Here is a 12244-nt window from a genome sequence, read left to right on the forward strand (position 1 = left end):
GATGGGGGTTAATCAGTATTGCTGATGATAATGTGAATATGGAAATCTTGTTCTTTGGATGACAACAATATATTATATTACCATATAACCTCGCAAAACTTCATAGTCAAGGTATGGGGTAGGGGGCATAAAGTCATGTGACTGCTCAAAACTAAAGCTACTATCTATTCATTGCAAAGGACAAGCAAATAATCAAAACGGCAGGTCAGAACGAGGAATCCACTGGACGGAGTAACCCTGCCAAGTGCATTCCCCATAGAATCCTATATTTAACAATTCCATTTGCAGACCGATTGCTCTATACATAGTCGGAATAATCCCCTTTTGGGATGGGAAGGCAAAAATAGTTATCTGTGGTATTTCATGTGCCATGGTCTTTTACAATGATGTGAAGTCCTGATGCAAAGTCCTCTGTCCAACTTTCCAGTAGAATACTTAGAATTTTTTCTCCAGTTTGATGACTATATATGCTCATTTGCTGTCTTACAGAATAGTTGGCCCTTCGCAGTAGTCATTTTTCTTAGTTTTTAGTGATGTAATGCTTTTTAGTATTTGCAGCTGCTTTCAGCTGTGTTGTAAATTCTCTATCAGAATATTTTCTTTTCAGCTGTAGATAGTGAAGTTATAAAATATATACATTAAAGAGGACCTGTCCCCTTTCCAGACATACATATTTTACTAAATACTTGTATTTTCCCATGATATAATAAATTCCGGAGATCCTTTTGTTAGTACTGTGTCGCTAGATTCACACCAGTGTTCGGGTTTCCGTCGTTTGGGTCCACATGGGGTCCATGTCTGCTTAAAAAGTGGTTACATTTGGAAACACAAAGAATGGGACCCAATTCGTTTTTTAGGGTCCGTGCACATAGAGTTAAGGCGAGTGTATTTTAGCATAATACACATGTATAGAATACATGTGTAAAAATAACACCCCCATTGACTTCAATGAAATCTTTTACACGTGTAAAAGATTTCATTGAAGTCAATGGGAGTGTTATTTTTACACGTGTATTCTATACACGTGTATTATGCTAGAATGCGCTCGCATTAACTCTTATCTTATACTAAAACCTTCTCCTTGCAGGACTTTTTGCTCCGCTGATTTTTTAGCGGATTTTGTGGTTGACTCTAATATTTAGCGTGAATGCAGCCTGTACTGTGCAGTTCATCCTAAAAATTTATGAATACTGACATCTGGGTGTCACTAGCTGGGGACATGTCCCTACACCCAATTGTCAGTTTATTCTTGTGTCTGCAAAAAAATCGGTTTCACAGTGGAGAGGCTGCATATGGACACTGGTGGTTTTCTTTATAAACCCATTGAAATTAATGGGTTTTTAAACTGACCACCGGCAAGCCGTCCCTGAGTAGTTTTGCCTGGCTTTTCGACGGACTCACAAAAGGCGAACAGCGGCGCTACTGTGAAGGCCCCCTTACAAAGGTACTAGAGAGTTTAGTACCCTTGAACACGCTTCACAATGTGTGGGTATGTAGCAGAGTGTAGGGACTTGTGTCCTGCTGTAAATGGTCCCTGCTCATGACTTTCCTATGTCCATAGACCTATACAGTGCTTTGTACATTTTCTGGAGCCCAATGGGATTGAGCATGATAACATTGCATAGCATTATCACTATCATAATAGGGCCCTTATTTTATATAAGTAACATCTATGGCGTTTCTTGTGATTTTTTTGCCCTCGTTTTTGCAAAGTGGTAGCAGTTTTTACTTTACTCCAAAAAAAGGGACAGAAACCGTAATATAATATAATATAGACAGGAATTGCAGTAATTTGACCGGTTGTACATAAAACTAGTGTAAATGCTAATGCTGTTTTAGACACCTATTACACCTTGTTAATTCCTTGTCAAAGTGTGACTTTGCTGAATTGTAATATATCAGTTTTTGACACAAAATACTGGTCAGGCATAAGAGGTGGAATAAAGAAGAGAAAGAGTCTAACATTCAAGTTGCAATATATCTATTAGTGTGCACTTAGTGATATACAGTATGTGGCACATCTTTAGCCTAACTCTTCTAGGTTTTGGCTACAGTATCTTTATTTATGATAATATTAGTCATTTGCTCCACTATCATATATTCTTTCTTCTTATGCTGTGATATAGGGATCAGAAACTTTTGGCACTTCAGCTGTTGTGAAACTACAGCTCCTAGTATAAGCATGCTCCATTCACTTCTATGGAAGATCCGAGAACATCCAAGCACATGTGCATGCTAGGAGTTATGGTTTTACAACAGCTGGAGTGCCAGAGGTTGCTGACCCCTGCTGTGATGTCACAGCGCACACAGTCATCTTGTTGTTTGTAAGTCGTATGATCTCATAGTGTGCATGATCCCTGTACTGTAATGTCATTGAGTGGATTATCCCAATAAAGTGACATGAATTTGTGTGTGTATTATCCCTGTACTGTGACATTATTGTGTGAAATATCTCTGTAATGTTACATTGCTATTTATTATCCCAATACTGTGACATCACTGTGTGCATTATCCTTGTACTGTGACATTATTGTTTGCATTATCTCTGTACTGTGACATCACTGTTTATTATCCCTGTACTGTGACATCACTGTGTATATTATCCCTGTACTGTGACATCACTGTGTATATTATCCCTGTACTGTGACGTCACTGTTTATTATCCTTGTACTGTGACGTCACTGTTTATTATCCCTGTACTGAGATGTGTGTACATTATCCCAAAACTGTAATATCACAATGTGCATTATCCTAATACTGTGACATCACAGTGTGTATTGTTGCTTTACAGTAACATCACTGTGTCTAATACCTGAACTGTAAACTTACTATCCGCACTATTCCTGTGTATAGGAGACAATAACTGTAGACTTTTCAATATCTGAATTTACTGCTTAAGCTGTTTGCGGTAAGGTGCGGCTTCATCCCAAGTTTTGCTATGGGGCCTAGGTTACTTTTTACGTCCCTGATTGTCGCTTTGGAACAACTCGCAGTACTGTTTGTGACACTGGTTTCTTTTGTCCTTGTATTTGCAGAGTCTGACCTACAGATCTGTGAACCGAAGGCTCCAACATGTTGTACCAGGAAAATGGAGGAAAGTTACCAGTATGCAGTGAGGAGAAAACTGTCTCATAATATTCAAGCCTTGAACTTCGAGCTCAAATTTATGATTATTGCACATACATCTGCCTTCCAAGGTGAGAGCTTAGCACACGATAATTTATCATTCTGAAGAAGAGATTCAGCCATGACACTAAACTGAGAATGGATTGTTTATGTGTTAGGTTGAAAATGCAGTGAAGTCTAGATAGCATGTTATAGAGACGGGGGAGGTAAGTACCAGTAGAACATGTCATTTACTTACTTACACCTCTGCTTGTAGAGTCAAGTAGAGTCAAGTAAGCAGTTCTTCTCAGGCTAGGTTCACACTTGCATCAGGCTCTCTGTCATTCGGGTGTGCCAAGGGACGCAAACTACAGAGAGCCCGTCTGCTAAAACAGCAGTTACACGTGGATACCTATGGACCCCATAGACTATAATGGGGTCCACCAGTTGTCCATTTGGTTTCTACCATTCAGGAATTTTCTCTCTGCCAATTTCTGACGGAATCTGTAGTGGGGTCTTCAGCACCGAAGAGAACCTAGCCTCAGTGACTGACAGCTCTTTGTACTTGACTCCTAAGCCCAGAATGAGCTGATATTAAAATGAATATATGACTGTGCTCCAAATGTCTCATATTTTTAAAGGGCAATCCCAGGAAATATTTGTAGCTTTATTTTCCTTTCTAATCGGCCACTACCTATTGGATTATTGCAATAGGTAAGAGATGATATTATACTCACCTCTCTATCTTACTCACCCTCAGGCCCTTCTTTGGCTCAGGCAATGCCACACATTATGTCCAGATGATTAACCGTGTCAAGACATCACATCCTGATACATATGATGTCCTGATCACATACAGTAGCAGGTGTAATATGAGTGCACAGTCCCGGTGCTGGTAATCAATTAGTATGTAGGGGAATTATACTATATGGCTGCACTGTACGGTATAGGAGTCACTATGAGGCATTATACTGTGTGGAGGTACTAAGGGGACATTATACTATGTGGAGGCACTAAGGGGACATAATACTCTTGGGGGCAAAGTGGGAACCACAAGATGGTATTATACTCTGTAGAATCACTAAGGTGGCAATATATTCTTTTTTTTTTTTTTCAATCTCATTTTATTAACATTTTCAAAAAGTTTTTTTTACAGAAAATAAAACATAAAAAGGAGGCTGCAGTGGTATGAACATTTTGAGCCTATAAGATCAAACAAGGTGGTAATATACTCTTTGGGGTACTAAAGGGGCATTATATTATGTGGAGGTACTGAGGGACCACAAGTGAGGTACAAGAGGGACCACAAGTGGACATTATAGTATGCCGGAACATTATTCTGTGTAGGGCACTAAGGAGGCTATATGCGGACCGCTAAGGGTAATGGGACCGCTAAGGGAGCATTATACTGTGTACAATTCTGTGTAAAATATAGAAGGGTGCAATATAGGGGACCTGGCATTTTACCAGGTTAAGTAGCACAGCATACTGCTCTGTTTTGTCTAAATTTTTTGACCTGCATATAGGAAGTGTTATCTGTTAATAGGGGCATGACTTGTAATTAGGGAACATGAGCTGAAAAATTCCAGATTGCTTGATGTGCCACTGGACATTTTCTCCCTAAAAATGTAGTATTCTGGGAAGCCCTGCCCACTGTAAGCCTCCCCCTTTTAAAATCACAACCACCACCCATGAAGACAATTTACTAATATTGGCAACTATGCCATATATCAATTTGCTCAACTTCTCCTGCTCTATAACATGTGCAGATTTACCGGGAAATGAGTGGGCAATTGGGTTTAGTTGTCTCATAGATAGATAGATAGATAGATAGATAGATAGATAGATAGATAGATGATAGATAGATAGATAGATAGATAGATAGATAGATAGATGATAGATAGATAGATAGATAGATAGATGATAGATAGATAGATAGATAGATGATAGATAGATAGATAGATAGATAGATAGATGATAGGTAGATAGATAGATAGATAGATAGATAGATAGAGTATGTATACATATCATTTATCCATTGAGGTTCATCTTTTTGGGGCAATATCATGATACCTTCAATCATTCCTTAATTCTATGTTGATGACTTTACTGTAGTACTTTATTACAGGCAGCTACATAATAAAAACCATACTGTAACAGCACATACTGGGGCAGAAAACAATTATTCTAACACTACGCTTTAGCTGATTTTTCATTTTGTCATAATTTTCCTTTAAATTAAAAAAAAAAAAAAGTCTAGAATCTTTTGTAAAACCACAGAAAACACATCATTATATCACAATGAATTATAATGTATACCAGACTAAGCCAGGAGCATTGCTAGTAAACCCATTAGAAGGCTTGGAGAGGGGCCCCAGTGTACCATAACCGCCTTCATCCGCAGGAACAGAACTGTATATAGAAAGCTCAGGATTCTTTCAGGCTCCCTTGTGTATTTTTCACTATTGTCTCAATTTCCCAGTGATCTGCCTTTAATTTTCCAGTGCTCCTTCCATTTACCCTTTCCATAATTCACTGAGATCAATAAAGGGATTGTCCCATCAGGAAGCACCCTGTCCATATGTCCTATTAGGACATATGGAATCATTTAGGATCCCCCTCCATGAACCAGGGCAGAGAGTCACTATAAAATTCTCAGATTATAGGACGACCTCTGTAACTGCACATCACCTTTGTATGGTAGTGGCCGCTGGTTCTCATATCAGCTACTCTTCTGCTCCCATGGACCTGGCTCGACTGCACCTGGATCTTACACTGTTACTGATGTCTGACGGAAACCCCATGACATTGATTTATTTCTAAGAAGTACTGTATAGTAACCAAAAGTCTGGATGTATTATTCATATCTACATATACCATACATTTTGGTGGGATTTCTATGTGGGTCACATCAGGCCATTTTTGTTTTCACAGTGGTTGTTCATCTCACCTCCATCTATAGAAATAACATGCATATACTGCTGTGTTTAACATGCGTTTTATAGCAGGTTGGGGGTCCCACAACTTAAATGCTATATGTTATTACTGTGGAGGGCGATGGGCTGAGTGGTAGGCAGACACGTCTTCGCTGCCTACTGTACATCTACCTCTATATTACCCATTGTTCACATTGACCTCACTCTTATAAGCATTTTTAAAAAGTTTGGATCCCTTTATATTCCTGGTCGTCCACATTTTCTGATCACCCCTTCCTCCAAATCACAATACACAAAGACTACTCTTCTTTGTGCTGGCCACTTCACTATAAATCCCATATCCATATCCCCTCTTCTGTCCCAGGCACTCCTCTCCTGTTATACAGAAATGTGCACATTTTTTGCAAAGAGGGACAGCAGGACTCCATTTCTAGTATCAATCTTGTGATGTGACTCCACCTGGAGCCTTAAAATAACTGAGTGCATGCTCTAGGCCCAGGCGGCATCTAAAGGGTTTATCTGATCAGACACAAGTAATAGAAATGTAGTGGGCTCCGGGATCCTTGCTAATTGTAGGTCTCCTGGTATCTAAACCTGATGCTAGGCTATCTCTTGTCTTGACCCCAATGCACGTCAAATGGGTTTTCTAGGAGTTAAAGGGGCTCTATCATCAGATTTACGGGTTATGAGCTGAATATATGCCTGAATAGCCTTTAAAAAGGCTATTCAGGTGCTGCTATTAGTTTGTAAAAAGACCCCCCGTTTTTGTTCATTACCTTGGTAATTGATATGTAAATTACCTTGATCGTGTACGGTGGGCATTTTGTGCACCCCTTAGCGTCATAGCTTCTGCACACCCCCTGCTGCCTCCAAGACCTCCTCCTCCTGCTTATTCACGGCGATTTCTATTGAAAGCACGCGCATGCGCTCCCTCTGGTGCACTACTGTGCGTGCTCCAGCACCATTTTCCCATAGAGAACATTGCAAGCTGAAGCATGCGCAATAGCACGCTGGAGGGAGTGCTATTGGGTATGTGCGTGCTTTCAATAGAAACCGCGGTGAATAAGCAGGAGGAGGAGGGCTTATCAAGCTCATTTACATATTGATTACCAAGGTAATTAACAAAAATGGGGGGGTCTTTTTACAAATTAATAGCAGCACCTGAATAGCCTTTTTAAAGTGATGATGCAGCAGCACTCAGTCTCTGCAAATAGCTGGCCACTGCGGGTCCTAGTAGTCACCCCCAGGATCTGATAATGATGACCCTATCCCTTTAAAACACCTTTCAAAGACATTTCAGTAGCAGAGGCAACTTTCAAGAACACCTGCAGTAACAACCATAATGTTGTTTTCATAGCTGAATTGTCCCAGCAAAACACTCATCATTTTTGGAATGTTGCACATTACTATGGCCTTGTCAGGAGATCCCCCGCATGTCTCAACCACATATAAGCTTCTTAGAAGTGTAGGAGGCGCCTCAGTCTTGTTAAGAATTTGTTTCACATATTTAATTTTCCCAAAAGCTTCCCCTCACTAAAAATTGCATTGAGCTTCTGGCATGTAACAACTGGATAGTTCTCTTGTCATCGCGTTTAGGCACAGAGCATGCACCAAATAAGTCAGGCTTGTTAAATTATTAATTTCAGCTTCAGTAAAGATATTTTCCACTTCGTTGCCCTCCCTGATACATTCTGCTCAGGGTCATAGCTAAATAGGGTTTAGTGGTAGGGATTCTATCATTGAGAAAACTCATTTTTAACTAAGCATATATTTGCATAGTCTTTAGAAAGGCTATTCCACACATACCTTTTGTTTGTAAATCCTCCCAGCCATTTTTTAATTAGCTCGCTTTTATTGATATGCTAATTAGCCTCCAGTGTGCACCCGGAAGTCTCAGTGAGCACTGTCTGCTGTGTGTACATAGTGTGAGATGAATGCAGGGAGGCTGATGAGTCAGAAGCAGCAGCCTCCCTCTGTGAATACAGATCACACAAGCAGTGCTCAGAGAGAATCACAGACACTTCTGGGTGCACGCTGGAGGATAATTAGCATATCAATAAAAGTAGCTGGGAGGATTAACAAATTAAAGGCATGTGTGGAATATCCTTTCTAAAGGCTATGCAAATATATGCTTAGTTAAAAATGTGTTTTCTCAGTGATAGAATCTAGAGATGAGCGAACAGTGTTCTATCGAACACATGTTCGATCGGATATCAGGGTGTTCGCCATGTTCGAATCGAATCGAACACCACGTGGTAAAGTGCGCCAAAATTCGATTCCCCTCCCACCTTCCCTGGCGCCTTTTTTGCACCAATAACAGCGCAGGGGAGGTGGGACAGGAACTACGACACTGGGGGCATTGAAAAAAATTGGAAAAAGTCATTGGCTGCCGAAATCAGGTGACCTCCATTTTAGACGAATAGTGGATTTCAAATCCGGGTCATATGAGAATGTGAACTTTGTGACTATGAGACAGGGATAGCTGTACAGGCAGGGATAGCTAGGGATAACCTTTATTTAGGGGGGAATGTTATTAAAAATAACTTTTTGGGGCTCTATCGGGTGTGTAATTGTGATTTTTGTGAGATAAACTTTTTCCCATAGGGATGCATTGGCCAGCGCTGATTGGCCGAATTCCGTACTCTGGCCAATCAGTGCTGGCCAATGCATTCTATTAGCTTGATGAAGCAGAGTGTGCACAAGGGTTCAAGCGCACCCTCGGCTCTGATGTAGCAGAGCCGAGGCTGCACAAGGGTTCAAGCGCACCCTCGGCTCTGATGTAGGAGAGCCGAGGGTGCACTTGAACCCTTGTGCACCCTCAGCTCTGCTACATCAGAGCCGAGGGTGCGCTTGAACCCTTGTGCACACTCTGCTTCATCAAGCTAATAGAATGCATTGGCCAGCGCTGATTGGCCAATGTATTCTATTAGCCTGATGAAGTAGAGCTGAATGTGTGTGCTAAGCACACACATTCAGCTCTACTTCATCGGGCTAATAGAATGCATTGGCCAGCGCTGATTGGCCAGAGTACGGAACTCGACCAATCAGCGCTGGCTCTGCTGGAGGAGGCGGAGTCTAAGATCGCTCCACACCAGTCTCCATTCAGGTCCGACCTTAGACTCCGCCTCCTCCGGCAGAGCCAGCGCTGATTGGCCGAAGGCTGGCCAATGCATTCCTATGCGAATGCAGAGACTTAGCAGTGCTGAGTCAGTTTTGCTCAACTACACATCTGATGCACACTCGGCACTGCTACATCAGATGTAGCAATCTGATGTAGCAGAGCCGAGGGTGCACTAGAACCCCTGTGCAAACTCAGTTCACGCTAATAGAATGCATTGGCCAGCGCTGATTGGCCAATGCATTCTATTAGCCCGATGAAGTAGAGCTGAATGTGTGTGCTAAGCACACACATTCAGCACTGCTTCATCACGCCAATACAATGCATTAGCCAGTGCTGATTGGCCAGAGTACGGAATTCGGCCAATCAGCGCTGGCTCTGCTGGAGGAGGCGGAGTCTAAGGTCGGACCTGAATGGAGACTGGTGTGGAGCGATCTTAGACTCCGCCTCCTCCAGCAGAGCCAGCGCTGATTGGTCGAGTTCCGTACTCTGGCCAATCAGCGCTGGCCAATGCATTCTATTAGCCCGATGAAGTAGAGCTGAATGTGTGTGCTTAGCACACACATTCAGCTCTACTTCATCAGGCTAATAGAATACATTGGCCAATCAGCGCTGGCCAATGCATTCTATTAGCTTGATGAAGCAGAGTGTGCACAAGGGTTCAAGCGCACCCTCGGCTCTGATGTAGCAGAGCCGAGGCTGCACAAGGGTTCAAGTGCACCCTCGGCTCTCCTACATCAGAGCCGAGGGTGCGCTTGAACCCTTGTGCAGCCTCGGCTCTGCTACATCAGAGCCGAGGGTGCGCTTGAACCCTTGTGCACACTCTGCTTCATCAAGCTAATAGAATGCATTGGCCAGCACTGATTGGCCAGAGTACGGAATTCGGCCAATCAGCGCTGGCCAATGCATTCTATTAGCCCGATGAAGTAGAGCTGAATGTGTGTGCTAAGCACACACATTCAGCACTGCTTCATCACGCCAATACAATGCATTAGCCAGTGCTGATTGGCCAGAGTACGGAATTCGGCCAATCAGCGCTGGCTCTGCTGGAGGAGGCGGAGTCTAAGATCGCTCCACACCAGTCTCCATTCAGGTCCGACCTTAGACTCCGCCTCCTCCAGCAGAGCCAGCGCTGATTGGCCGAATTCCGTACTCTGGTCAATCAGCACTGGCTAATGCATTGTATTGGCTTGATGAAGCAGTGCTGAATGTGTGTGCTTAGCACACACATTCAGCTCTACTTCATCGGGCTAATAGAATGCATTGGCCAGCGCTGATTGGCCGAATTCCGTACTCTGGCCAATCAGCACTGGCTAATGCATTGTATTGGCTTGATGAAGCAGTGCTGAATGTGTGTGCTTAGCACACACATTCAGCTCTACTTCATCGGGCTAATAGAATGCATTGGCCAATCAGCGCTGGCCAATGCATTCTATTAGCGTGAACTGAGTTTGCACAGGGGTTCTAGTGCACCCTCGGCTCTGCTACATCAGATTGCTACATCTGATGTAGCAGTGCCGAGTGTGCATCAGATGTGTAGTTGAGCAAAACTGACTCAGCACTGCTAAGTCTGCATTCGCATAGGAATGCATTGGCCAGCCTTCGGCCAATCAGCGCTGGCTCTGCCGGAGGAGGCGGAGTCTAAGGTCGGACCTGAATGGAGACTGGTGTGGAGCTATCTTAGACTCCGCCTCCTCCAGCAGAGCCAGCGCTGATTGGTCGAGTTCCGTACTCTGGCCAATCAGCACTGGCCAATGCATTTCTATGGGGAAAAGTTAGCTTGCGAAAATCGCAAACTGACAGGGATTTCCATGAAATAAAGTGACTTTTATGCCCCCAGACATGCTTCCCCTGCTGTCCCAGTGTCATTCCAGGGTGTTGGTATCATTTCCTGGGGTGTCATAGTGGACTTGGTGACCCTCCAGACACGAATTTGGGTTTCCCCCTTAACGAGTTTATGTTCCCCATAGACTATAATGGGGTTCGAAACCCATTCGAACACTCGAACAGTGAGCGGCTGTTCGAATCGAATTTCGAACCTCGAACATTTTAGTGTTCGCTCATCTCTAATAGAATCCCTTTGAAGAAACTCAAACTAGGTTTGGTTTATATGGACTCTGTACCCTGAGATTGGGATGTTGACAATATTGTCATTATTACGGTATAACACCCACTCACCTGTAAATCTTCTTCTCCAATGACTTTGGCATTGAGTTACAATGTAACAGCAAACAAAGAAGAGACTATAACAAATGAATAGGTTTTCTCTCTCCAATGTAGGGTCTTTCGGGTGGCTACAAAGGTGAACTAAGCAACTCCTTGCAGGATATCAATATAATAAATAACAATAATTAGACACTTCTAAACAGAGAACTAGAATGCCCCCCACCCATAATTGTATATGGAGCAGATTGATCCCAAAGTCACTGCTCCCCCAGGACTGTGCTGATTTCCCGGGGCACATGTCTTTCTCTCCAACATTCTATTTTCCCCTCAGGTTAAATATTTTGTATGACCAGGTTATTCCCATACCTTTCCTGCCCTCTCCCCTGTTGTGTTACTGTACATGGCAGAAATACTGTATATATTGTAATCATTATGTGACTGATGTGATTTAGATTTCTCTGTTCTTTTAATTAAGTTAATTGCCAAAACCAAATTATTTAGACTTCTATTACTGAAAGTATTCTCACTTTGCAGTATATTTTTCCACACTTGCCTAAAACGTTTTCAAAGTACTGTATACAACACCCTTAGGAATATGTCCTGATCTAAGTGTATTCAGGAAGCAAAGCTGATTTTATACCATAATTAATAAGGCCTTGTTCACATCTCTGATAGGATTTCCATTTATCTGATCCATTATAGGAACAGAAAAACAGAAATCCCAGTGAGGACAGATTAAGTTGGTGTACATTGATTATAATGGAGTCCATTGGGTATTCCTTCTGTGGTCCGTGTTTTTACCAGATAAGGAAGCCCGGCCTGCAGAACCCTTTTGGCTGCCATCTTAGAAGAAATATGTGATGGACGGTGCTAGCAAAACCTCCAAGGTGAATGTAGCCTAACCTAGAAACGCACTGGT

At 42.5% G+C, this 12244-nt stretch overlaps 1 protein-coding gene across 2 annotated transcripts in view; it reads left to right on the top strand.

Moving 5' to 3' along the window:
• Nucleotides 1-12244, top strand: part of LOC142198100 (glypican-5-like) — a 185564-nt gene that overhangs the window by 22823 nt on the left and 150497 nt on the right. For both annotated transcript variants that reach the window (XM_075268930.1, XM_075268931.1), the window contains exon 2: nt 3036-3197. In XM_075268930.1, the coding sequence (XP_075125031.1) occupies nt 3036-3197 (162 nt within the window). The remainder of the gene's footprint in view (nt 1-3035; nt 3198-12244) is intronic.

This window comes from Leptodactylus fuscus, chromosome 3 (assembly GCF_031893055.1).
Source record: "Leptodactylus fuscus isolate aLepFus1 chromosome 3, aLepFus1.hap2, whole genome shotgun sequence".
In the NCBI taxonomy this organism is placed as follows: domain Eukaryota; kingdom Metazoa; phylum Chordata; class Amphibia; order Anura; family Leptodactylidae; genus Leptodactylus; species Leptodactylus fuscus.